We start from the raw sequence: 26,223 nt of genomic DNA, 5'->3' as shown, positions 1-26,223 counted from the left end.
ACGGAAGTACAAGTCGGTTCAGGTACTGAATTCTTGTAAGTGCACCCGGGAAGCCACCTGCCCGTTATTGATATAAATATGTATGTTCAGTTACTGCCCCTCATAATTTACCCTCCCTGTAGATTTTGTCCCAAAATTTGGAAAATAGTGACACAAGTGCACGAGTAAATATGGAAAATAAACATTTTGGTGGGAGCATAAAAAATACCTGTAATAAAGAGCATACATATTACATGAAAAACTACTTTAAAGTATAAAGCGAGAATAAAAACTTGGTCATAAGTTCAAATATTTTGCATTGCCTTTCCTCAAAAGCTACAGTATGTATTTACATGGATGTAAATCACAAAATCACATCTTTATAGACTATGATGTGAGTACTGTAAGGGACAAACATTCTCGCTCTTGATCAAACTTCTTATTCTCTGTAGAGATGTGTGCACTTGTCTGCTGCTTCCTTGTCTCTCTTTCTTCCCCTCTTTTTCCTCTTTTACACTTCCCATTTACCTGAAAATGTTTACTTTTTAAATTCGATGTCAATCATTATTTCTACTACTATAACCTTCCTTGTTGTAAACTCAGTCTCATTTTTTTGACACTAAATTTCATTCCATGCTGTTTACCACGTTTTACTTCCTTTTCATTTTTCTGTACAATTTAATCGGTACATAATACATATGTATACATGTTACCAAGCATGTTGGCCCTGCAGTTAGGGTCGCGTAGCTGTGAGCTTGCATTCAGCAGCGCTGAAGGTGGTTTTCTGTAGTTTCCCATTTTCACAGTAGGCAGATGTTTGGGCTGTTCCTTAATTTGGTCATGGCTGCTACCCTCCCAATCCAAGCCGTTTCTTATCCTTGTCGCTGAAAACCTTCAGTGTTACAGAACAACGTTTAACCACTAGCCAAAAAAAAAAAAAAAAAAAAAATATATATATATATATACACACACACATTACATCTTTATTAATGCTTTTCAGCATTGACTAACATTTCTCCACTACTCTTCAATCACTTGGTCTTCTTCTGTGTCTCACTCCATTTGTTTATATTTCCACTGTTTGTTTAGGCATTCTCTCTCCATCCATCCACTGATAATGACCAAATTATTTTTAATCCATCTTCCCATGTGTTATGACCTTTTCCACCTTTAATGCATTGTGTCCTCACTTTTTTCCCTTTGATGTGCTAGGCCTAATTGGAAATTTTATTTATACTGTGTCTATTCAGTTTTAGTCTTTTTGATTTTCATTAGTCAGATCTCAGTCACTCATCACAGGCTCTAGTATATTGGTGTGAAATGAATCCATGTTCAGCTTTAAGATGAACACTTGGATGTTGATATTTTGTTATGTTAATTTTTCTTTCAGATGAGAGTGAAAAATGCAATACCGTACCTGATGATAGCCCACCGATGAGAAAACTTTTTATTGGCAATTTGCCAAATAAGGTAAGAACTTCTGATATCTTTGTTACTGTTGTTGAACATATTGGGTAAGACATGTCCATTCCTCTCTCGTTTTGCCACCTTAGTTAATTTAACATATCAGTGATGAATTCCCAGATTGTTGCAATAAAAATAATAAAAATTATATAAAAAAATTGAAGCTCAAGAGTAAGACCATATCTAGAGGTTAGTGTTTGCATGGTCTTCATATTTTGGGCCCAAATTTAAAGATAATTTTAGTTTTTGTTCTATACATGTGCATTGAACAGAATTAGTTATTTATCAAGTACGTACTATAGAATGAACATTAAAGTCCATGGCCTTCTAATCAAGGTGCATGTTGTTCTAATAACCAGATCCATGGCCTTCTGAATGAGGTGCTTACTGCAGCACTAACAACCAGATCCATGTTCCATTTATTAAGGCACATATTGTAGTACTAACATCCAGATCCATGGCCTCTTTATTAAGGTACGTACTGAAGTGCTAACATCCACAGAATCCTAGGTTAACTAGTTAACTTGTGAGATCACCATGTTTGTAGATTCCCCACCGCGCGCGCGCACACACAGAGCGGTTTTTGCCGAGTCGGTTGCAGTTTCAGCAGCAACCCTTTCCAAAACACACGTGGCTGTGAACGAGCTGCAGTGCGATTGCTGATACAATGTAATATGGACCCTGACATAGATTGGAGGAAGAGTTTATAATTACTTTTGTAATTTATTTAACTTGGAGGAGAATAAATAATAAAAGAATTGAACAGCACGACAAATCCTCTCGGCCATTATTCTTGGCTTTCTAAACTGGGGCGAATTAAGTATAAAATTGGCCTTTTCTTTGCTCGATCACCACAATAGGATTTGTCAGAAAGTAACTGAAAGGTTGCTAATTTCCATAATTCTTTGTTTTCTTCCATTAGTACTTTGAGGGACTCTTCAAGTTGTTTGGAAAAGTTTGCCGAAACTTCATTTATGTTAGGTTGTGCAATGCAGTCCACGTTTACACGACCATTGGAATTGTTCTTCCTGACGGAAATTTTGGAGAGTTTCTTTGTTCATTTTTACGCACGTTCGTGGAACCAACGTTCACATTTAGCATCACAGCCTATAGCCTGTTGATTGTTTTTCTTGCACACGGGGAGCACACGAGCACCATGATGTTATTTCTCTTATTTATTTAGTTGTAACTGTTTGAGTGCTAATTAGATTTGGTTTTAATGCTTTCCTGAGTTTTTAATGGTACTGACCAGTATATTCCTGAAGAATTGTGGATATTATTCACATAAATTTGTTTTTTTTGTCACTTAATATATTACACACCCACTGCCGCCATTCTTATTTCGTATGAATCTGATAACATATTATGAATCACATTTGGCCATTACTTGATCAGAAATGACCTTGTACATGTGAAGAAAGTGGCTTATATCACTTGTAAAATGTATGTTGTTTTTGAGTTACATAGTCATTGGACAAAAAATGCTCCAGGGCATTAGTTACGTTCCATCCATATGCTTACTTGTATGAGAACCAGTATACCCCCAGAGGAGAAATTGGTTATAAGTTTGAGGTAAATTTTATTTTAAACTGAATTTATTTTTAATGTTAATCAATAATCAAATTATATGAAAATACTTCACGTGTCAACTTAGAAACCACTGTATATGATCAAATCAAGCGCTTTATTTGAGGTAATAACTACTTAAATATGTAGATTCTGAAAAAAGTTATGAGTACATTTGTGTCCACGGCAAAGATCTTTTAAGGACTTTTTAACAGTTCGGCGCGTAGTGTTGTTCCAAGGAACGTTTAATTCAATTTCTTTGTGTGATGTATTTTCAGGTGTTTTGTTGACATATTACATCCTATTACCACAGCAGATCATGTGCTTTATTTCATTAACTCGAATCTTTCAAATACATCCGTGAGGATAGTAACGAACAACACCATACTTTGCACATTGCGGGCGGAGCCAGCGGGAAACTGCTAGTAAAATATGAACTGAAATTGGCAAATTTTGTAGCAGTATTTGTAGACGAACTGACACGTTTCAAACAAGGCTCAAATATCTCTTGTAATCGCAGAGCTCCAGCAATAGCCGAGATCATTAAACAGTCCTTAACGGAATTCAGAATTAATCACAAATTAGTTGCTCAATCCTATGATGGGGCAGTCGCCATGGCGGGATGTTTAAATTTAAGTCTTAGATGTTTAAATGGCGACCGGGCGAGTTGGCCATGCGGTTAGGAGCGCGAGGCTGTGAGCTTGCATCCGGGAGATAGTGGGTTCGAATCCCACTGTCGGCAGCCCTGAAGATGGCATTCCATAGTTTCCCATTTTCACACCAGGCAAATGCTGGGGCTGTACCTTAATTAAGGCCACAGCTGCTTCCTTCCAACTCCTAGGCCTTTCCTATCCCATCGTCGCCATAAGACCTATCTGTCGGTGCGACGTGAAACCACTGGCAGCAATAAAAGAATCTCATCCCGAGGTTTTATGAATTCATTGTTATGCCCATGTTCTGAACTTGGTTTTATCACAAAGTGTCAGTGTGATACCTGAATGTATGGTACTTTTTAAGTACTTTGAATGGACTTGCTTCATTTTTTTTTTCCCGAGATCTCCAAAACAAGCTGAATTTTTCGATGAGCTTTGAAGTGTAAGTTTCCAAGAGTTTCACCCATAAGGTGGAATTATTCTTCTAGTCTCGTAAATACAGTGTCGAGGAACAAATCTCAACTGTGTGATGCGTTCACTGCCATGCTAAATAATCCACAGGAAGTAGAACCTAATATTCTTGTGCCTGTATTCGGTTTCCTCTCTTCATTAGAAGATTTTACTTTCTGTTTCTTTCTTAATATCTTCGACAAAAAATTTTCTTCCACAGATGTTTTATTCAGCATTCTTCAAAAGCAGTCATTTTACATTGTGCACTTTAGGCAGAAAATCACTGAAACTCAACATCAAATTGCAAATCTAAGAGAAAGTGTTGACGATATTCACCAGCAAAATGTTTCTGATGTAAGAGATCCTTCTAACTGAAGAAATATAAATTTCAGGCAAATCTTCTTTGAAATTTTTGACAATGTTTGTTCTCATTTTCAAACCCAATTCCAAGATCATTCTAATTTGCACTTTCTAGGCCTTTTTTCAGGACTACAGTAAAATGTTTCCTAAAAATGAATTTACAAGTCTACAGAAATTGTATGGCAAGCATTTTGTTAGCATCCGGCTGAAAAACGAATTAATAGTGCTATATGGCACCTTCAGTTACCACCGAACTAAGCCAGGATTGAACCTGCCAAGTCGGTGTCAGAAGGCCAGCGCCTCATTGGTCTGAGGGACTCAGCCTGGCAATAGATTTACCCCCCCCCCTGTTTTTATAGTAGGAAGTTTGTCTTAACAGATTCTTTCATCACATTTTTGAACACACACATCCCTAAAGTGTGGCTTTGCACTGCATAGACTTGTGATGCATTATTTCATTATATTAAAATCAATTACACTTGTTATTATAATAATTACCATATAACTTACTGCATGTGCAATACTAAATTGTACTGGGTGAAAATGACTTCAAAATATTTATTTGTTAATGTTGTTATTGTCCAATTAGTTACGCTTCACTTTAATACAGTGCTTTACTAGTCCCGAGGGTCACCGCACGCCACTGATGTGCAGAAAACAACAACACGGTTCAACCCAGAAGAACTAAATAACTCTGCACATCGTGGAAGCTTCACTTCTTTTTACAACTTCTGATTGTCTTCCATTTACTTCAGTATTCTCTCTTCCTTCTCCATTACCTCTCATTATCACTACTGTCTTACTCTTCTTGACACTTATTGTCATTCCGTTTTTTCTCTCTCTCCTGTTTCCATACAGTAACTTGTACTTCCGTTTCATCTTCTCCCCATATTACTATGTTGTCTGCTAAGAGTAAGGCCTTAGTCTCTTTGCTTCCTATTGTTTGTTGTATTTTCTTGTGGATTTCATCCATGAGTGTGTTGAATAGAGGGGATAATCTGCTTCCATGTTGAAGTCCTCTTTTTACATTGAACCTGTTTGTTCTGTTTTAGTTTTCACACTGCGGTAAAACCTTGTTAATTCAAAGTCATTGGGATGCAAAGAAGGGACTTCAAACTACTTGATTTCGAATGAATCACCAACTCTTAATTCAGAAATGCCAACCCTTGTGGCGTCACAAACTACTCTAAGACCCGTTACTGCATGCAATCAACCTTGATTCACAGTTTAAACCTTTCAAATGTCATGGATAAAAACGATTTCCAAAATGTATCCGTCTGACAAGGTGCATTTACAGTATTCAAATGAAAATGAAATGGCGTATGGCTTTTAGTGCTGGGAGATCCCAGGACAGGTTTGGCTCGCCAGGTGCAGGTCTTTTGATTTGATGTCTGTTGGTAACCTGCGTGTTGTGATGAGGGTGAAATGATGATGAAGACGACACGTACACCCAGTCCCCATGCCAGGGAAATTCACCAATGATGGTTAAAATTCCCGACCCTGCCAGGAATCGAACCCGGGACCCCTGTGATCAAAGGCCAGCACGCTCACCATTTAGCCATGGAGAGTGTTCAAATAATGCACTTGGATGACTCTATGGCAAACATAACTTCATGCAATGAATAAAAAAATAAAAAAAAATTTCAAAGACGAGATATCTATACTGGCTCTCGTGTGCAAGTGCTTTATTCGTTGGATTACTGTGCTGTATGCATTTTAGATGCCTTGTACTTGCATGGAAAGTGCCTGACGCCCATAAAACATCGTGGCTAATCAAACTTTCCTATGACGAGGGGAGAAAGTCTCTAGTTTTCGTTTGCATTACAACACACTACAGTGACCCCTACCCTTATATGATTTCCTGGCTGGCACTTCTCTCCTTTAAAACCTTAAGTCCTTGTGTCTGTAGATTTACTGGCACATAAAAGAACTCCTGTGGGACAAAATTCCAGCACCTCGGCGTCTCCAGGTGGTCGTGCGGTTAGGGTCACGGAGGTGTGAGCTTGCATTCGGGAGATAGTGGGTTCGAACCCCACTGTCGGCAGCCCTGAAGATGGTTTTCCGTGGTTTCCCATTTTCGCACCAGGCAGATGCTGGGGCTGTACCTTCTGCTACCTTCCCAATCTCCTACCCTTCCATCACCGAAAACTTTCGATGTGTTAGTGCAACGTTAAAAAAAAACCTTGGCGTCTCCAAAAACCGTAAAAGTAGTTAGTGGAACGTAAAGCAAAAAGCATTATTATTAAAACTTCAAGTCCTTTTGGGCTTGGCATTAAGAAAAGATTGCATTTTCGTTGGCACTGACAATAATGTTTGGTGCGTACGAAGTGATTATATGAGCCACGCTCTTTCGCCAACTGTCGGCATTGCCACTGTTTGCAGATTTTGTTTCTCTGCATACTGCCTGGTATGTGATATTGTGGCATTCCTTAACCCTCCAAGTGATTCGTAAAAACCTCTTAAGTGATAAGCGACTGTAACGTCTTAGTACAAGTTTCTTTTAAAAATTCATAACAAAATACAAAATGACAGTAAAATATATCATATTACATATCTTTTTATTCAGTATAAACTAGCGAATGTGATTATGTAATAATATTGGGCACATGCCTTGATTCCATTTTATTGCGGGTGGTGAATTACATTTTTTCACTTTTGAAAAAAAAACCAATGTTTCAAATTCCACTGTACGTAGTTTCAAAACTATAAAAGACCAAAACAAAAGGTAAATGTATAAAATGTTCACCATTTTGTTAGCAACAAAAGACTTAGAGTACATATTTACCGTAAAACTAAAGAACAGAAAGTTATGTACAAAAAACCAAAACTATGTACATCTCGTCGGGCATAATTCTTTACTTTGAGTCACTTGCAAGAGTTTTTCTTTTCCTCCCCTTTACTATGGGCCTGTAGAAGTGTTTCAACTTATGGTAGCAAGTAGGATGAATGCCACAATTACACTTAGGGCACCAGAATTTGCTTCGCTTTCTTTTTATCATCCTCGTTTTCTGACGAGTCACCACTCAAAGAAACTGCTTTTGGTATTTCGTCACCTGGCAAATCACTGTCATCACTGAAAACATAATTTTCATAATCTTCTTCTAACATATCCCGAATATCGTCAGAACAACATGGATCGCACATTTTAGTTTATTGAAACACTAACCAATCAAGTAGAACAACATTAGAACACTGCCATGCGGTGTGACGCTTCGAGCGACTGACGCTAAGATTTTTTTTAGACAGTTACATAAGCAAAAAAAACCTATTCGATAATTCAGCTAGATGAATCGAAATAGCCAATGAACTGAACTATTGATTAGTGCAAAGTTCGACGACATTCATTAAATGGTTGCCCAGCAACACGGCTCTAAAGAAATGAGTCGTTAATTATGACTTTATAATTTCACAAAGGCATAAATGAGTCGTTATTAACGACTCATATCACTTGGAGGGTTAAAACGCTTAATACAAAGGAATTACATTTCACTCGAACTTAGCAAATATGAAGCACATTGTACACACACCGAAGTGAGTGAAAATGCGGAAATCTACCCCTGCACGTTCTGAAAGATGCGTTCATTCATGACGGAGAAATTTTGTATTTAAATTAGGCCTATTCTGTAAAATAATTTTTTTTTTTCAAATGTAAGGGCAGTTTTGAATTAAGTCTGAATTTCGATAATGGGACCGACATTGTTCTTCAAATTACGAATTATCTGTATTTCGAATTAAACAATTTAAATAACATGCAAAACTGTATCTCATGTTTCCGGGAACAAGAATTTCTTCGAATTAGGCGAGATTTTGAATTAACCGATTTCAAATTATTAAGGGTCTATTGTACTTGCACACTTTTCATGCATGGCTTTGATCATTTGTACTTCTGCTCTGTCTACGGTCTTTTATTTATCAAGCAGACCAGTTGCCATGGTATACTGTCATATGCCTCCTCAGTATCTATAAATGCCATCACTAAATCCTTCCTGAATTCCCATCTTTTCTCAAATACTAGATCAGAAGTTTATCTATCTCTTCTAAATCCCTTTTGCTCTTCCTCCATTTACTTTTCTACTTTCATCCTCATTCTTCCTTCTAATATTATCTCAAAGATCTTTGCTACATGTGAACTAAGGGTGATTCCCCTATATTTGCTACATTTTTTTCTTATCACCCTCCTTGAATACCGGGATTATCAGACTCTTTCTCCAATCTTCTGGTACTTCTTTTTTTTTTTTCATATCACACGAAATTATAATAGAGAGATAAATATAATCCACCAAATTGCTAGTAACAATGGATACTCCAGAAAATTTATTAATAGAATGATAAAATGAAAAATGAACCAAAAACAACTTTAGTTAAAGATTGAAAGGAGAAAAAGAAATTTGCAGTTCTAATTTAGCATACATATTCATGGATTGCATGGAATATAATAAAATAGTGGATAAAATAGACAGATTGATTACATGGTTAAGATACGTTGATATATTTATTATCGACGAAAAAAGGTTAAACCTGATGGTCTATTACAGTATTTAAATACTTTGGATAAACAAGTACGTTTTACGATGGAATCTGAGAATGATGGAACTCTGAGTTATTTAGATTTAAGTTACTAGAAACTCGGGTCATTTCAATTTTCAAATTTTCAGAAAAGCTACTCGGAAAGATACCGTTATCAGAAATGACTCCGATCATCCAGGTCAGCATAAAAAGGCAACATTTTAAAAATTAATTAACAGAACTATGTTTACACCTATGTCTAATAAGAATTATAATAGAGAGATAAATATAATCCACCAAATTGCTCATAACAATGGATACTGCTGAAAATTTATTAATAGAATGATAAATACAGTGAAAAATGAACCAAAAACATTAGTTAAAGATCGAAAGGGGAAAAAGAAATTTGCAGTTCTAACTTTTCGAAATAAACACTCATCAGCCGGCTAAAATTTTCAGAAAAAGGAACATAAATGTCACATACATAACTGATAATAACTAACAAGATAATTTTCAATTCAGATAAAAATAGAGAATAAATGTATATTTAATACGTCAGGAATTTACAAATTGACATGCCAAACATGTAGGCAACAATACGTAGGACAGTCTGGAAGAAGTTTGGCTGGAAGGTACAAAGAACATGTTAATGCAGTCAAACATAAAAGAAATTCAGCAATGGGAGAGCATATGCTTGAGAAGATCATAAGTTATGAGTTTCATTACGGTCTGTATTGACAACTGATCACTATCAAAGGGTAGAGAAGGGTTCACCTATTCAGTACCATAAGCTTGTATATTGTCTTATAAAACTGGGACTAGTTTCGACCCCGTATATATTGGGTCTTCTTCAGCTACGCTACAGTTGGAAGACATATGTACACATATAACCAATAATTAATTAAACACTTTGGTATGCTACAATTTACAATCTTAACTTAAAAAATTGATGAAGTCCGAACAACACATCCAAACTTGAAACTAAATGACGCATCAAAACTGTTGTGGTTGATGCCGAACTATGTCGTTGCTCCTACAGCAGCCAAATGTTCCTGAGTTGATCTGGGAGTTGACATTCGTATCTGTATTGACTAGCATCTTATTTATAACACTAGCCTGCAAAAAAAAAAAAAAAAACTCTTTGTGCGGTAAAAACAAAAATAGGTGGGTTTTATGAATTTCTTAACGCAGAATTCGAGAAAAAAAAAGTTTTGGTGTATCACGTCTGGTTTAGTGGCACTTTTACAAAAAGTTATTTGTTCTTACGTAAAATTGTTGATACTTAGTATTGATTAAATTTGATGTATTAATCTAAATTTCAGCTTGCAAAACATAATCAAATTTTACATGCATTACAAATGCTGGTTTGTAAGCAAGTAGATAGTTTGTATTATATTTTTAATGTATATTGAAATTCGTTAAACTGAAGCATAAAGCGCCTATTTAGTTTCGGCTGTACAGTTGCTTTTAAATTTAAAAAATAAAGTTTCTTTAAAAACTAGTCTATTTGACGCACCTTGGAATCGAACACATGAACTCCACAATTGTAACAAAACTTTTTAGGACTTTGTTTACACAGTCCTCTGTGCACTCCTGAAACACTAGCCATGATGGTGTTAAAACACTAGAACTTCACTTATTAGTGATCAATTTGAAATTAAATTACATTAAATGTTGCGCACATGATAGGCCTACAATTAAATGAATGTGAACTTTAAAAGACGCACTAAACACGTACCGGTACTTCTTGGAGCCCGTCTCAAGCAACACTGTTATCTTTCAAAGGAAACTGCTTTATCAGTCAATCATAAACATTGCATAAGGGCTGGGGCTTTTAACACGTCTGTTTATTCAAGTAATCTAATCTGAAAGACAAACGCTCAACTGTCTTAATCTTCAATCGTACATACCTTGCGGTCTGTTGCGTATCTGGGGGAGTTTGTTATGAATTTACCAGGAAACCCCCAATGACAAAATGAAAATTTAGACTGCAATAAACCTATAATGAAATGCAAACAATAACAAATCAAATCACATAATTGTATTCTAAAAAAAGTTGCCGAGAACATCTCAACATTACATCTAACGAATTCATGCAGATACTAAAACACTGAATTGCATCAAAACTAGACGTGATAGGAAAAAATAGCATCATTTTTGGAATCGGGGCAGTGATTTCCATAAGAATGACATATTTTCTATTTTACCACAAAATCATGTTGGCTAGTGTAATTTATGTTTGTTCTATGTAATATGGGTAATGACTTATATGTAATTTGAAGGGAACATTGATAATTTGAATAGGTATTCCTTTTCGTCAGATGTAGTGGTCTATTATTTGATTTGGTTTGAGGTGAATATCTGAAAAGAAATACTGTAATTTGAAGTGAATTATTGAGAAAAGAGGGAAGCTAGAAGATAGAGATAAATGTATATAGCCATATGAGACTCACCCCTATGTTCTTCGTATCTTTGAGATACATTACAAGATATTAGAATCATTCCGTGTTGACGGTTTTCACTTTACAAAGGAAAAATTAGAAGTATCCTCCTAATATTATCATTTAGACTTTCACGGCCCGTGTAACTATTCATGAGTTGTATTTTTGGGCTTATGCCATGTAAGAAGTAAGATGGCGACTACTGTGTGTGAGTCTGTGATATCCGTAGTAGATAATGGTGTAAGATGCAGTGAAAAATGTGGCAAATGCAGAAGAGTAGTAAAAAATGGGATTCTGTCGTAAGTGTGATGAATGGTACCATTTTCGTTGTGCAAATATTGTAAATAGGACTGATATTGAAGAAAGTGAGTGGCTGTGTCCCGAGTGTAAACAAACGGATAGTGAGGCAGAACAACAAGAAAGAGAGACATACGAAACTATAATTAAGATTTTAGGAGTGCTACAAGAAGACTTATGCGCTCTGAAACATGAAAATGAAAGCTTAAAGGACAGATTAAAGAAACTGGAAGATAAAGAAGGCATTGGAGAAGAAAGATCGCCGTGGACGGAAGTGACGCGTAGCCATTTTAGGCCTAATGTTAAACATATGGGAGAAACTACGTACAACTTAAAACCGGGAAAAAACTCTTTGCAGTGCTAAAATAGATTTCAGTTATTGCAGCAAGTTCCAGAAGAAGACACACCAAGTTTTCAAAATCAGTTTTAATCCAGTGGAGGTAACCTACAGAAGAAGAAAACAAACCGAAGGTCAAGATCGCCAAAGATTCATCTCTACGCAGACAGTCAAGGGCGGGGTATGGCAGAAGGCATCAAGGATGAGCTGCAGAATCCAGAAACTGAGGTTTTAGGACTAATAAAACTAGGTGCCAAAACTGAAGACGTCCTTTCAAGTTGTGATCCTGTGTTAGAGAAGGACAATTATGTGGTGATTGTGAGTCGTACAAATGACATTGCTTCAAATGAAGGTGAGGAACTAATTAAGACTCTCAGAGGTAAGATTTCCAAACTACCTGACTCGAAAGTAATTGTAGTTAATGTGCCACCTAGGTATGACCTTTTAGAGGACTCATGTGTGAACAAAGCTGTACATGATGTAAATATAAAAATGAAGAGATTATGTAAGAGTTTTAGAAATGTCTATGTAGTAGATACTTTAGGTCTTGGCAGGCAAATGTTCACTAGGCATGGGTTACATCTGAATGGTAATGGAAAAGCAAATCTCTGTAGACAAATTGCTACAATTATCAACAGAGATTTGCAAACTAATCTGTACTTAAGAAAACCCATACCACTAAACTGGCACATACAGGGAAACTTGCCAGAAAACCCAGACCCTTAAATCAAGATCTATGTACAAGGATCTGGGTTCCAGGGACGTTCTCAACTCATGAGTCAAACGTTACCCAATTGCAACAGTCAAATTTTAGGGAGGAAGGAGGTCTGAGATTGCTCTTGGTAAACTGTCAGAGTGTAGTAAATAAACAATTAAAATTTGGTACATTGATGGAATCTTATGAGACTGATGTGGTGATAGCAGTGGAATCGTGGTTGAGAGAAGGGGTGGGTAATAGAGAAGTATTTCCAGAAGGGTACAAAGTCTATCGTAGAGACCGAGGAGATAAAAAGGGAGGGGGGGTGTTTATTCTGGTGAAGGAAACTTATTGTTCACATGAATGGTTTACCGATGAAAGGGATGAAATATTAGGGATAAAATTAGTTTGTCATAATATGAAGGAGGTGGGAATTATAGGAACATACAGGCCTGGAAGAGAGGAAAGAGACATGTAAATATTTGAGAAAATAATAGGTTATACTCATAAAAACAATAATAATATGGTAATAATTGGGGGAGATCTAAACTTGCCTGAAGTTAAACAATAATAATATGGTAATAATTGGGGGAGATCTAAACTTGCCTGAAGTTGAATGGAATGGAGCTGCAAGTGAAGCCCATGAACAGAAGCTGGCAAATAAGTTAATTTGGGAGGGAGGATTTACACAAGTAGTACAAGAACTGACTCGTCTTAATAACTTACTAGATGTATTCTTGGTTAAACCATGGGAAATTGTTGATAAAACTGAGGTAATTGAAGGAATAGGTGACCATAAGGCTGTAATAATGGATGTAGGACTGGTACCAAAAAGGCTTAATAAGAGGGTCACACAAGACAAGAAATTGTACAGAAAAACTAAAGTTGATGAATTTGGGACTTACCTTAAATCACAATTCAGTTGTTGGATAAGTGAAGGGAGTAATGTGGATACACTTTGGGCTAAATTTAAGGGAATCATTTGGGAAGGAGAGAAGAGATTTGTACCTGTTAAGAAGGGTAAAATTACCTCAGACCCTGTTTATTATACAAGGGAAATAAGAAAATTAAAAAGAAAATGTAGAATAGTAAACAGGAAAATCAAAGAGGGTAGGGAGAATAGAGAAACTAGAAAACAGCTAATGAGGGAACTGAATAGAGTGAAAAAGGAAGCAAAAGAGAATTATATGAATGGCATTCTTCAAGAGGGTAATGACCACAAAGGGAAATGGAAAAAGCTGCATTCATATATTAGGTATCAAAAAGGAAAAGGAATCCAAATTCCTACAATGGTGGGAGAACACTATTTAACAGATACTGAGAAAGCAAACCTCTTTAGTAGGAAATTCAGAGATTCAGTAGAAGATTGTCAGGACTTGGAAACCATAACAGAAGATAGAGAGGGAGAGACACATAGGGAAACAAGAAGCTTCTCATTCACAAATGAAGATATTTTCAGAGAAATCCAACTGCTTCAGCAAGGAAAAGCAGCAGGAAGTGATCAAATTACTGGGGAGGTATTAAAGACAATGGGGTGGTACATAGTGCCTTATTTAAAATTTCTCTTTGACTATGTCATAAATAATAGTGTAATACCAAAGGAATGGAAGGAATCTATAATAATACCAATTTATAAAGGAAAGGGTGATAAAAGGAAACCACAGAACTACAGACAATCAGCCTGACCAGTATAGTTTGTAAAATACTGGAGAGTTTAATAGCAAAGTACATCAGAGGGATATGTGATGATAAAAATTGGTTCATGAGGAGCCAGTATGGATTTAGAAAGAAATTTTCTTGCGAGGCACAGCTGGTGGGATTTTAGCAGGACATATCAGATCAGTTGGGTTCAGAAGGCCAGTTAGATTGCATAGCCATAGATCTTTCCAAAGCCTTTGATAGAGTGGAACATGGAATATTATTAAAGAAATTGGAGGGAATAGGATTGGACGTAAGGGTTATACGTTGGATAAAAACATTTCTAAATTCAAGGGTTCAGAAAGTCAAAGTAGGAAATAATATATCACAGGAAGAGAAAGTTTGGAAGGGAATTTCACAGGGCAGTATAATCGGTTCGTTACTTTTTTTAATATATGCAAATGATTTAGGGAACAATATAACATTGAAAATAAGATTGTATGCAGATGACATAATTGTTTATAGGGAAATAAATAACATTGAGGATTGCTCAGAATTACAAAGGGACCTTGAGAGTATCCAAGAATGGGTTGAAGAAAATAATATGAAGATTAATGGAGGCAAATCAACTGTTACAACATTTACAAACAGGAGCTTTAAAACTGAATTTGAATATACTTTGGATGAGGTAGTTATCCCAAAAGGTGGCAAGTGCAAGTACTTAGGTGTGAGATTTGAAAGTAATTTGCACTGGAAGGGTCATGTTGATGACATTGTTGGGAAAGCATACAGATCGTTACATGTCATAATGAGGCTACTTAAAGGATGCAACAAAGAATTAAAAGAAAAAAGTTACTTAAGTATGGTTCGTCCATTATTGGAATATGCAAACAGTGTTTGGGATCCTCACCAAGAATACCTAATAAAAGAACTAGATGGTGTGCAGAGGAAAGCAGCAAGGTTTGTAACAGGGGATTTCAGGAGAAAGAGTAGTGTATCAGAAATGTTAAAGGAACTTGGTTGGGAAACTTTAAGTAAGAGAAGGGAGAAAACTAGACTTACAGGATTATATGGAGTCTATACAGGAGAAGCAGCATGGAGAGATATCCGTGAGAGGCTTCAGTTGGAAAATAATTATATTGGTAGAACTGACCACAAGTACAAAATTAGAAGGAATTTTAGCAGAAGCGATTGGGGTAAATTTTCATTCATTGGGAAGGAGTGGAACAGTTTACCAGGGGTAGTGTTTGATCCTTTTCCAAAATCTGTACAGATATTCAAGACGAGAATAAACAACAAGAGAGAAGATAAATGAAATGTTAGAGGGCATTTGACCAGTGCAGGATATTGTAAATAAAAAATGTGTGTGATTAAATTAATTCCATCCCCTGGTCTATGGAGTTTGGACAGCCCAAGTAGGGGACTGCCTGTAGGGGTGAAGTCGTGGGGACTTCGAGGGCCCTGGGACCGCTACGGTAGCTGTGAAGGCCCTTCAGGAACTCTGAAAAGTGGTGGCAAAAGGGGCTCTGGTTAAGACGCAGCAGGTCGTTATGCTACTTAGGTTCCAAAATGGGTAAAATATAAATATGTAAATAAATTCAATGTTAATTTTAATCTTATACCAGTTGTATATTATTATTAGAAGTAATTTCACATACTGTATATGAGTTGACTATGTTTGTAAAATATTATAAGTAGAATTTTGTAAACAATATAAATTTATTAAGGATGATGTGTGTGTTTAATAGAACAAATTATTAGCGTAAATTGTATAATATTGTATTCTAGGAAAATTTTCTTCGTGCCTTGTTAATTTAAAATTTAGTGTTTGACAATAATGTATTTTAGTACCATTTGCCACCGAGGTAGACACCTCATTTGCAAATAAAGAGATTTTGATTTGATTTGATTTGAAATAATTATAAACACACTCAACGTTTCAAAAGGAACCTTGCCTTTCTTCATCAGGAGACAAAAGAGAAAAGAAACGATGTATTGATGGTTGCTAGGAAAAAGCAACAAGGAAGCTTCCAATGGTGCCCAAAGATGTAAAGGGGACGCCATTTTAGCCCAATGCTAGAGACAATGAATAGTAACAGCAAAGCATTACTCTCTAATGGTTCTGATTATAGGTAGCCATGATTCACTGAGGTTGTAACCTGTATCGCGGTTGAAATTATCTGGATGTTTACGTATTTCAACCGCCTCCCTGATAATTCTTGGGCGATATTGCTTTATACTGGCAAGAACATCCACTTCTTGGAACGAGACATCATGACCAGGTGTTAGGGCATGATCAGCAACAGCTGATTTATCAGGTTGGTGGAGTCTGATACATCTGGTATGTTCTGCGAGTACACACCGTTCTCAAGTCTGCCCAATATAAACCTTGCCACAAATACAGGGAACTCTGTAGATACCAGGTTGTTGTAATTTAGGCAAACTATCCTTAGTTGGTCGCAGGAGTTGCCTAATCTTAACGGATGTTCCAAAAACAGTTCGTACATGGTACCTACGTAAGATTTTAGCAATACGATCCGTCGTGTTATGTATGTAAGGTAGGTAAGCAGTTCCTTTTACATCTTTTTTCTTAACAGACGTCTGATTATGTGCCGATTTCAGAATGAATCCTCCTGGCCCTGGAGGGCCAGGAGGATTTGTGAAGCGTCAGATCTACGAGAGGAAATTAACACCTTGAGAACCACCTTTGAGAGCAACAGTTACAGCAGAGCTTTGATCTCAAGGGTTCTGAAATCGGCACATAATCGGACGTCCATTATCACCACTTCTCTCTTGAGATCTTCTGCACCTCTCCAGTTCCTCCAAGAACTCGTCTAGACTCTCTTCGACATTTAATATCTGAGGTGCATGTACTTGACAAAATCTTGCACTCCGCTTTCCAAGTCTCGTCTGACTTTCATGATTCTGTCATTTACTTGGTAGACCTTCTGTATATACTGTACCAGATCTTCCCTCACAGTAAAATGCATGCCATTATTGCAGTTTGCATCTCCACTCCAAAATAACTGAAACCCCTTCCTCAGTCTTTTCTGTCCCTTTCCACTTCGTTTTACTCAATCCCAACAATGCAATGTCCTTTTCCATGTATTCTAGTAGTTCTTTTGTCTTGCTGTCAAAAGTCAAGACATTTGATTGCATTCTTCATCGCAGCCTCGACTTTCAATCATTTTATGGGATATTAGTACATTGGGCTCGCCACACCCAAAAGCAATTTATACCTAATGCCGGGATTCTTTCAGGTTTCCTCTAGTACGGGAAAGGAGATGCCTGTTGCAGCCGCCCCTAAGATGGAGTGCAGACGCTGCTAGATGGATTTTTATGGTATTACCTCCACCAAGGGACCAGCAGTCCTCCTAAACAGTTTCCTCTGCCCGAAGCCATTGGACTCTTTAGATTGTACTTGTATTTATCCCTGAGGTTTAGGTCTGCCTCTTCTGCCACCTCCATCGTACCAAAATCCACCTTCTCCGCCGTAGATGCCGTTTCACTTGTAACACTAAATGGGGACCCTTACCAGATGCTACGCACCGCGTTGGTGTGCTCTGGGACTCACGTAGGCAGGGGGGCCACTCCCTGGATAGGGTTTCCTCTGAGGAGGATACCTACCTGCTAGTTGCCTTGTATTCTGCATTAATTCACTCTCTAGGTATTTGAAACTATCAACAATTTCAAGGCTTTGACCACCAATTTTCACAATGCCTTCCCCCTGTCTTTCTCCTCTGGATATCACCATGGTGTCTCTTTTCTCTGCTCTGATTTGTTTACCATACTTTTAGATTTTCTTTTTCAGTGCATGCACTTCTTTGCTGTTTGTTCCTCAGACCACATTATTGCCTACAGATAGTAATAACTTGTATTTCTCTATTCCCATATGCTTGCTTTGACTCCTGTACAATTTTGTCCATAACCATTAGAAACAAAAGCAGGCCAAAGCACACTCCCCTGTCTTAGTCCAGTTTCATTTCTAAACCATTCTGTCTTTCCAACCAAAGGAGTGGGACAGGCTTTGGCAGCTGGCACAATAACTATCCTCGCTGCTAGATGGGGGCTTCATTCCATTCCTGACCCGGCTGAATGACTGGAAACAGGCTGTAGATTTTCATTTCTGTCTTTCCAAATGAAGTCTGCTTGCTGCTGATACAGTTTTTGTACATTGCTTGCACCATTTCTACAGTTTGTGTACCCAGTCTCTTTTTCGACCCTGGCCCTTCTCTCTGGGTACACTGTCATATGCCTTTGTTAGATCTGTGAATGTTGTGACCAGATCCTTTCAATATTCCCAATTCTTTTCCATTAATTGCCTCATGCTGAGAATAGGGTCCACTGTACTGTAGATTTTCCACCTCTACAGCCAATACTGTTCCTCTTGCTGTAATCGGGAGATAGTGGGTTTGAACCCCACTGTCGGCAGCCCTGAAGATGGTTTTCCGTGGTAAAGCAAATACCAAAAAGTTCCTCTTGCTACCTTCCTTTTTCCTTTCTTCTCATTCTCCTCACTAATATTCTTTCCAGTATTTTTGCCCCTTGTGATTCTACAGTTATTACACACTTTTTTGTCCCCCTTAAAGACTGGTATTATTCCCACTCCCCAGTCTTCTGGCACACATTTTGCTTCCATACATACTTTAACAATCTGTACACCCACTATCGTTCAACAGGTCCAGGAGCCTTTGTCATTTCTACATGAATTTCATCCATTTTATTGTACGGTCTGCTAATTTCCACCTCTGATATGGTTATATCATCTACAGTCATCGCACTGTATTACTTCTGTCTCCTCTGTACAACTTCTCACATTCAGCAGTTAATCAGAATACACCTTTCATCTTCTCTTTGTTTCTTCTGGATGTGTTATCAACTGTCCATCTTTCTCTTTCATCAGATTTGTATAAACTCTTTCTTTCCTATTACTTCGTATAATTCTTTTACTGCCAGCTCTGTCTGTTTCCATCTTTTGTGTAAACTCTCCCTAACGTTTCTTCCCTTACCAATTTCTTACCTTTCCTTTCATTATCAAGATACTCTCTTTTGCTTCTTTGTCTCTATTCCATTCCTGCCATCCTTTCTAATTTTCTTTCACTGCTGCTTCTCTGATCTTCTCTTTCCACCACGTTGTCTCCTTTCACTCTCATCGATGTTCTACCACGGGCACTCTCTTCCTCACTTACAAATGCACTTTTTAAGTAGGGCCATTCATCTTCCACATTTCTTACTTCAGTAATTGGAATTTGTTGTTTCAGTCTCTTCACAAATTCTTCCTGTACATTCTTTTCTTTTTAATTTCCACACTTTTATTTTACTCTCTCTTCATTTTTGCTATCACAATTTTATGATCTCCATCGAATGCTTCTCCTGGTAAAGCTGTTACATCAATAAACTATCTGTGATTTGTGCTTTCCAACAGAAAGTAATCAATTATTGATTTTATTCTTTTTTCACCCCAGCCAACTCTTGTAATTTTCCTGCTTTTTTTCCTTCTGAAACTGTGTTGCTCACAATCATTCCATTCCTCTCTCGAAGCTCAACTAGTTTCTCTCCTTCATTCCTTTTCCCATATCCGTATGGTCTGATTACTTCTTTCTTTCCTTGTCTTTTGTTTCCCACCTGTGCATTAAAGTCTCCCATTATAATCACTCGGTTATTTTCTATTCTATTTTCTCCGGAAATTCCTCAGTACCCTCCTCTTTTTTCCTTGTGTGTGATGCATACACTTGTATGAAGTCCTTCACTTCGATCCTCATTCTCAGTCTAATTTTGGTTATCCTGTCGCTGATATACTCTAGCCTATTCACAAACGAAGGGGTACCAAAAAAAAAAGTGATTTTCTTTTACATAACAACCTTATTCCCTTCAAAATACTCACGTCTCACCGGTGCTTCCACTGTTCGAAACATTTTTTTTGTAGTCATCTGTAGAAATGGCTGACAGCTCCTCCTTTGTTTCTTTCCTGACCTCTTCAATGTTGTCAAATCGGTGCCCTTTCATGCCCCTTTTCATGCGTGGAAATAAGAAAAAGTCGCATAGACGCAGGTCAGGCGTGGGGCAGCGGAACCATGCAATTTTTAGCCAAAAACTGTCTAACAGAGATGGCTGTGTGTGCAGGTGCGTTGTCGTGGTGGACGAACCTGTCTGCCACAAATCGGGTCTATTTTGAGGAATGCTGTTGCTCAATTTTCGTAAAACTTCCCAATGAATGGTTTGGACGTAGTTCACTTAAACTGACCATCTTAAAAAACGAAACAAGAACAAGACAGTGCTAGCAAAAGCAATACACTGCAGATGAACAGAACAAGCCAGGTTGACAACACAAGCGGCACTGACCTGGCAATGAGTTGTGCTATATTAAAAGATATAAACTTCATTTCTGTTTCCGTATTGAACTGGGATCTGCCTAGCGGCAGAAATGCGTACTACACAAGCTTTGCTCATGGCAATGTTATACAGTTTTTTTTTTTTTTGGTACCCCCGTGTACTCTTCTGTTTTGAAATGATCAGGCTAACTCCATTTTTTGTCTCTTGACCACCACTCCAGTATAGTGTATATACTTTCCTCATTCTCTTCTTTCCTTTCCCCCTTCCATTTAACTTTGCTCAACCCCATCATTTCCTCTTTCTCCATAAAATCCACTGCTTCTTCTGCCTTTCCTGTCAATCATAAGGTTGATTATGCCCACCTTCATGATGTTTGGATTCATATTTATGTAAAATATTTTCTTCTTGTACATGTGAGGAATTTGTCTAAAGGTACCTTACTGTTAAACCATGTGTAGAAGAATAATGGACTCAGTATGGAAGGTATTAGAAGTGATTTTTATTAGGCTTGGTTTTTGAGTTAAGAGGTGTGGAAGTATATGATGCCACAATGATAGTGGCAAATAGTCTATGATAAAGATATTATGTAAGTCTGTTAGTTCATTTACAGGACTTTTAGAATCAAATTATCATCAAAATGGATTTGCAATTTTAGAAGAGTTGTGCAAGCTTGTCATCAGTCTTTTACTTTTGTGTAAAATTTCCAGTTTAACTGGTGGGAGAATACTGTGTTTATAAGTGCATTTGAAACAAATAAAATGTGTTCTGCTCATCACTGATACTGAAATCAGGCTGAGTGTCTTCATTAGTAAGGAATTTCACAACTTTTCCCATATCCATAATTAGGCTATCACAAGATAAATATGCACCATGCTGGTAAACTTCACACAATTATGTTCCAGATGTTGACTATCATGTGTCAAATATTCACTATCCTTCACTGTACACTAAACAACAAATACATTTCTAACTTCACTTAACGGTGAATTATATTTTGAATGTGCTAACATTTTTAAATAAATTTTTATGGTTATATTTTTCTTGAGAAGATTGTTATACACTGTTTTTTACATTTCAGATTTCACACCATGATTTACGGTTCATCTTTAGTCAGTTTGGAAGGGTGAAGAGTTGCCATATATCACGAAAGAAAAATGGTGGCAGGAAAAACTATGGTTTTGTTACTTTCCAGTTTCCAGAAGATGCACTATTGTAAGTGTCTTTTTTTAATGTTCATTTTATATTTTATGTTAGAAATTAATTTTGTTTTCATTAGTAAGGAATTTCACAACTTTTCCCATATCCATAATTAGGCTATCACAAGATAAATATGCACCATGCTGGTAAACTTCACACAATTATGTTCCAGATGTTGACTATCATGTGTCAAATATTCACTATCCTTCACTGTACCACTAAACAACAAATACATTTCTAACTTCTGAATGGAATGCGAAATAAAAGCACAAACGGGCTCATTGTGTTATTCTGCAGTCTGACTGCTAACCGGCAAGCAAAACTGAGCTTTTCTGAGGCTAATGGCTTGCTATCTGAAGGTGCAATTTATTCTGTGAAGTTCAAGAATTCAAGGCCTTTTCCCCGTTATCATGCAGTTGCGGAAGTGTTCAAACCATCATCCGAGATGAACTCCAGGTGGGTTCCTCGTCTCCTCAACCAGGAGCAAAAAACAGTACACCAGGAATTTTGTCAGAGACTCCTGCATTGCTATGAAGAGGAAGATGATTTCTTACTTCGTATTGTGACTTCTGATGAAACTTGGGTGCATCATTACACCCCAGAGTCTAAGCAAGCAAGCAAGCATGGAGTGGCAGCGAAGGGACGAAGCAGGTCCGGTCAAGGCCAAAACACGCCCATCTGCTGGAAAGGTGCTTGCAATAGTTTTCTGAGACTCTGCGGACGTTTTGCTGATGGGTTTTCTTCACGAACAAAGGACAATTAATGCAGCCTATTACTGTCGCGTTTTGGGTGAAGCAAAAGCTGCAGAGTGCATCAAGTCATGCCGGCAACCAATCCAGAACGTCATTCTTCTCTATGACAATGCAAGGCTGCATATTGCTGCTTTAACACGGGAAAAATTGGACGAAATTCTCTGGACACCTGTGGAACACCCTCCGTACCGTCCAGATCAATCGCCCTGAGACTACCATTTGTTTGGACCACTCAAACAAGATCTAGGAGGACAGTGGTTTAGTGGGGGTGAAGCTGATTCCTGCTCGTGGTGCCCCTGCATAGGTAGTCAGAATTGAATTTCCATTACCTAATTGAACGTCAGCATTCCAGAAACAATACAATTCATATAAGATGAGTAAGATGTTTTCCAACAATCGGGAAGGGCTTGTATCAGAGCCAATCATTGTAATTATTTCTGTAAACATAGAAGGATTATCAACGTGTAAAGAAGAGCTATTACACAACCTTTGTTACACCCACAAATGTGATTTATTATGTGTTCAGGAAACACATAGGGACATTCATCAACGGCGCCCTAAGATCCGAGGAATGAAATTAGTGGCCGAAAGACCTCACGGCCAGTATGGTAGTGCCATCTTTGCCAAACCAGATCTTAACCCATTAATGCCCAGAAAATATTTTTTTCGAGTTTTCTTGTACTTTTTTCAACATTACATCTATAACCAATCCTTGAAGCAAGAATACTTAAAAAATCTGAATATTTCAATTTTAAGGACCATTTTTTTGGCGTATGATATATCATACGCTGGACAGTAGGGGGTAACATATTACACTAAATATAGTTATGATTTACTAAGAACAAAAATAATTTATTGCAACATAAATTAGAACTAAAAACAGAATACTGATCTTATAGATGGAATTTAAATAATTCAGAACCCTAAGGGGCAAGGAATACTCGTGGGAAAAGTCCCTATTTCCCACCTATCATATGATGTGTTAGCATCTGAAGCTAATTTTGAAGCCTACTGTTGTTTTTGTAATTCAACAGAAACTTGTTAGTAACAATAACCACAGAAAACATCGTATTGTTTGTTTTCATGATTCTCTCCATCACCATTTAGTAATCACTTCATCATATGGAACTGAACAAAGCACTGGAGTGAACTTACTGACACTCCACTCTTGAACGCATGATGGTTCTGGCACATCTCTCTTTGTAAACTTCACTGACTTCTTAAGCTCCTTGTTTACCCAATTTCTTACTTTCGTTACTTTCTTTTGTGGATTCCTGGATTTATTCCATTCGGAAGATACATCAATGGATTCTGTAATTGTAGGAGCCTTCTGTAGTGGTACTTTATTCTCATCAGCTGCAGTAAATACTCTCTCTGAATTTTCAAAAGTGCATACATCAAGTCACTTTTCTAAGCCACATGGAGTTTTCTTTACCTTCTGACCTCGATTTCCTGTCTAAGTACACCCTTCCCTACATCCCAAGCTGTAGCACAATCATCATCGTCACTAGGCCCATCGTCTTGATCACTGTCATTGCCATCAAGAGCTCCCGTAAGCACTAATCATATTTCATCTGCTTCTGAAAATGGGTCATTATCACAATCAACATTTTCTAAGCTGTCCAGAATGTTCAGAATTGCCTCTCCATCTGTTATTGTATTTTATCTGAAATTGAAAAATTCCATCTTGCGAATGCCCAGCGTATGATATTTCATACGTTAAAAGATATTTGTGTTTGAATGCCATCTCGTTCAGTAAAGATAGTAACTATCATATGAGGTCAAATCCTCATACTATTCCCGTAACAAATATACTGAAATATGATTAATTTTTCATAGCTCAATTCCACAATAATTATAAATACGCACTGGTGCGTTATTTTTGTCAGCCTGCTGTGCTACCCACACTTTCTTGCCAACTATCATCGTAACGGGAGGAAAACAACAATGCCATTAGCGAGGAAACATTATTTGCGTCCCTGATGCGCTAAATGATACCTTTAAAAATTGCAAAACAGTCACAGTGAGATATAACGCAATTTGGAAAGCACATTTTGCGTATGATATATCATACGGTGGGCATTAGTAGGTTAAGATTCTTACGACTTCCATCACAGAACAAAATAGCATTGAAATAATTACTGTAGAAGTTAGTAACCTTGTAATTTCCTCTGTCTACAAGCCTCCCAGTGAGGTATTCTCATTTAATCCTCCTGCTAATTTCAGCAGTCGGAAACCGTCTGTTATTGTTGGCGATTTCAATAGTCATAGCACTGTTTGGGGCTATTCTCAAGATGATTTAAATGGAGATGCCATACTAGAGTGGGCAGAACTGCATCGACTATCCTTGATCCATGATAATAAACTTCCTCCATCTTTTAATAGTGATAGATGGCAACGTGGATACAACCCTGATCTTTTTTTTTGTGAGCGAGAATTTAGCTAATCAAAGCATAAAGTTAATTTGTACACCAATTCCTAACTCTGCAACACCGCCCAATTATGTGTCAGTTGGTACCAGCAGTCTGGCCACACACTGCGCACTTCAAGCGAAGGTACAATTTCAAGAAGGCAGACTGGCAAAAATTCACCACAATGGTTGATGAGGGGATTACAACAATTAATCCCGTTCCAGAGGCATATGAAGACCTCTTGGAAGTAATCCAGTATTGCTCCAGAAAAGCTATTCCTAGAGGATGTAGGACGAGTTACATTCAAAGTCTTACCTCTGAAACATCCACTTTGCTGAAAGAATATCAAGACCTTTTCAAAAAAGATCCTTTCAGTGATGAAACTATCCACGGCGGACATTGTGTTATTTCCTCCATTTCTGAATCCAGACGTAACTAATGGATTAAATTAATGGAAGAGCTGGATATGGGAAGAAACTGTTACAATGCGTGGAGGTTACTTAGGCACCTCAGTAATGATACAACTAAGACCTTAGTACACAGCAACGTTTCTGCAAATCAAATAGCTAGTCAGCCCATAGAGAAAGGCAAATCAAATGAAGCTAGGAGAGGATCAAAACAAAAAGAAGAAAATCCGACGAATCAGAGAAACAGCATTCTCTCTAACCAGTTTGCTATGGAAGATCTATATAGAGTGCTGAATAAATGCAAAAATGGTAAGGCGGCAGGCCTTGATGACATTTGTATTGAGCAACTCAAAATATTTGGTCCTGTCAGTAAGCAATGGCTCTTGGACTTATTCAACAACTGCATCAAATATTGTGAAATTCCTAAACTGTGGAGAAAAGCAAGAGTTATAGCAATATTGAAACCTGGCAAGAACCCAGGTGATCCAAAGAACTACCAACCAATCTCTTTGTTGTGCCATTTATACAAAATCTTAGAGAGAATGATTCTGGACAGACTTTCTGAAGTGATAGACCCATTACTCATACCAGAACAAGCCGGCTTTCAACCAGGGAAAAGTTGTACTTCTCAAATACTGCACCTCACACAATATATAGAAGACGGCTATGAAAATAAGTCACTGGAGTAGTTTTTGTTGACTTGACATCAGTCTACGATACAGTTAATCACCATAT

The 26,223-nt window shown here is 37.4% G+C and overlaps 1 protein-coding gene across 3 annotated transcripts in view; it reads left to right on the top strand.

Annotated features, from left to right (window-relative positions):
* Positions 1–26,223, top strand: part of LOC136857887 (F-box/LRR-repeat protein 20) — a 201,344-nt gene that overhangs the window by 31,713 nt on the left and 143,408 nt on the right. For all 3 annotated transcript variants that reach the window (XM_067136925.2, XM_067136924.2, XM_067136923.2), the window contains 2 exons: positions 1,370–1,449; positions 21,800–21,933. In XM_067136925.2, coding sequence (XP_066993026.1) covers positions 1,370–1,449; positions 21,800–21,933 — 214 coding nt within the window. The remainder of the gene's footprint in view (positions 1–1,369; positions 1,450–21,799; positions 21,934–26,223) is intronic.

The sequence above is a fragment of the Anabrus simplex genome, chromosome 1 (assembly GCF_040414725.1).
Source record: "Anabrus simplex isolate iqAnaSimp1 chromosome 1, ASM4041472v1, whole genome shotgun sequence".
Taxonomy (NCBI): domain Eukaryota; kingdom Metazoa; phylum Arthropoda; class Insecta; order Orthoptera; family Tettigoniidae; genus Anabrus; species Anabrus simplex.
This window is presented reverse-complemented; position numbering and strand designations above follow the sequence as displayed.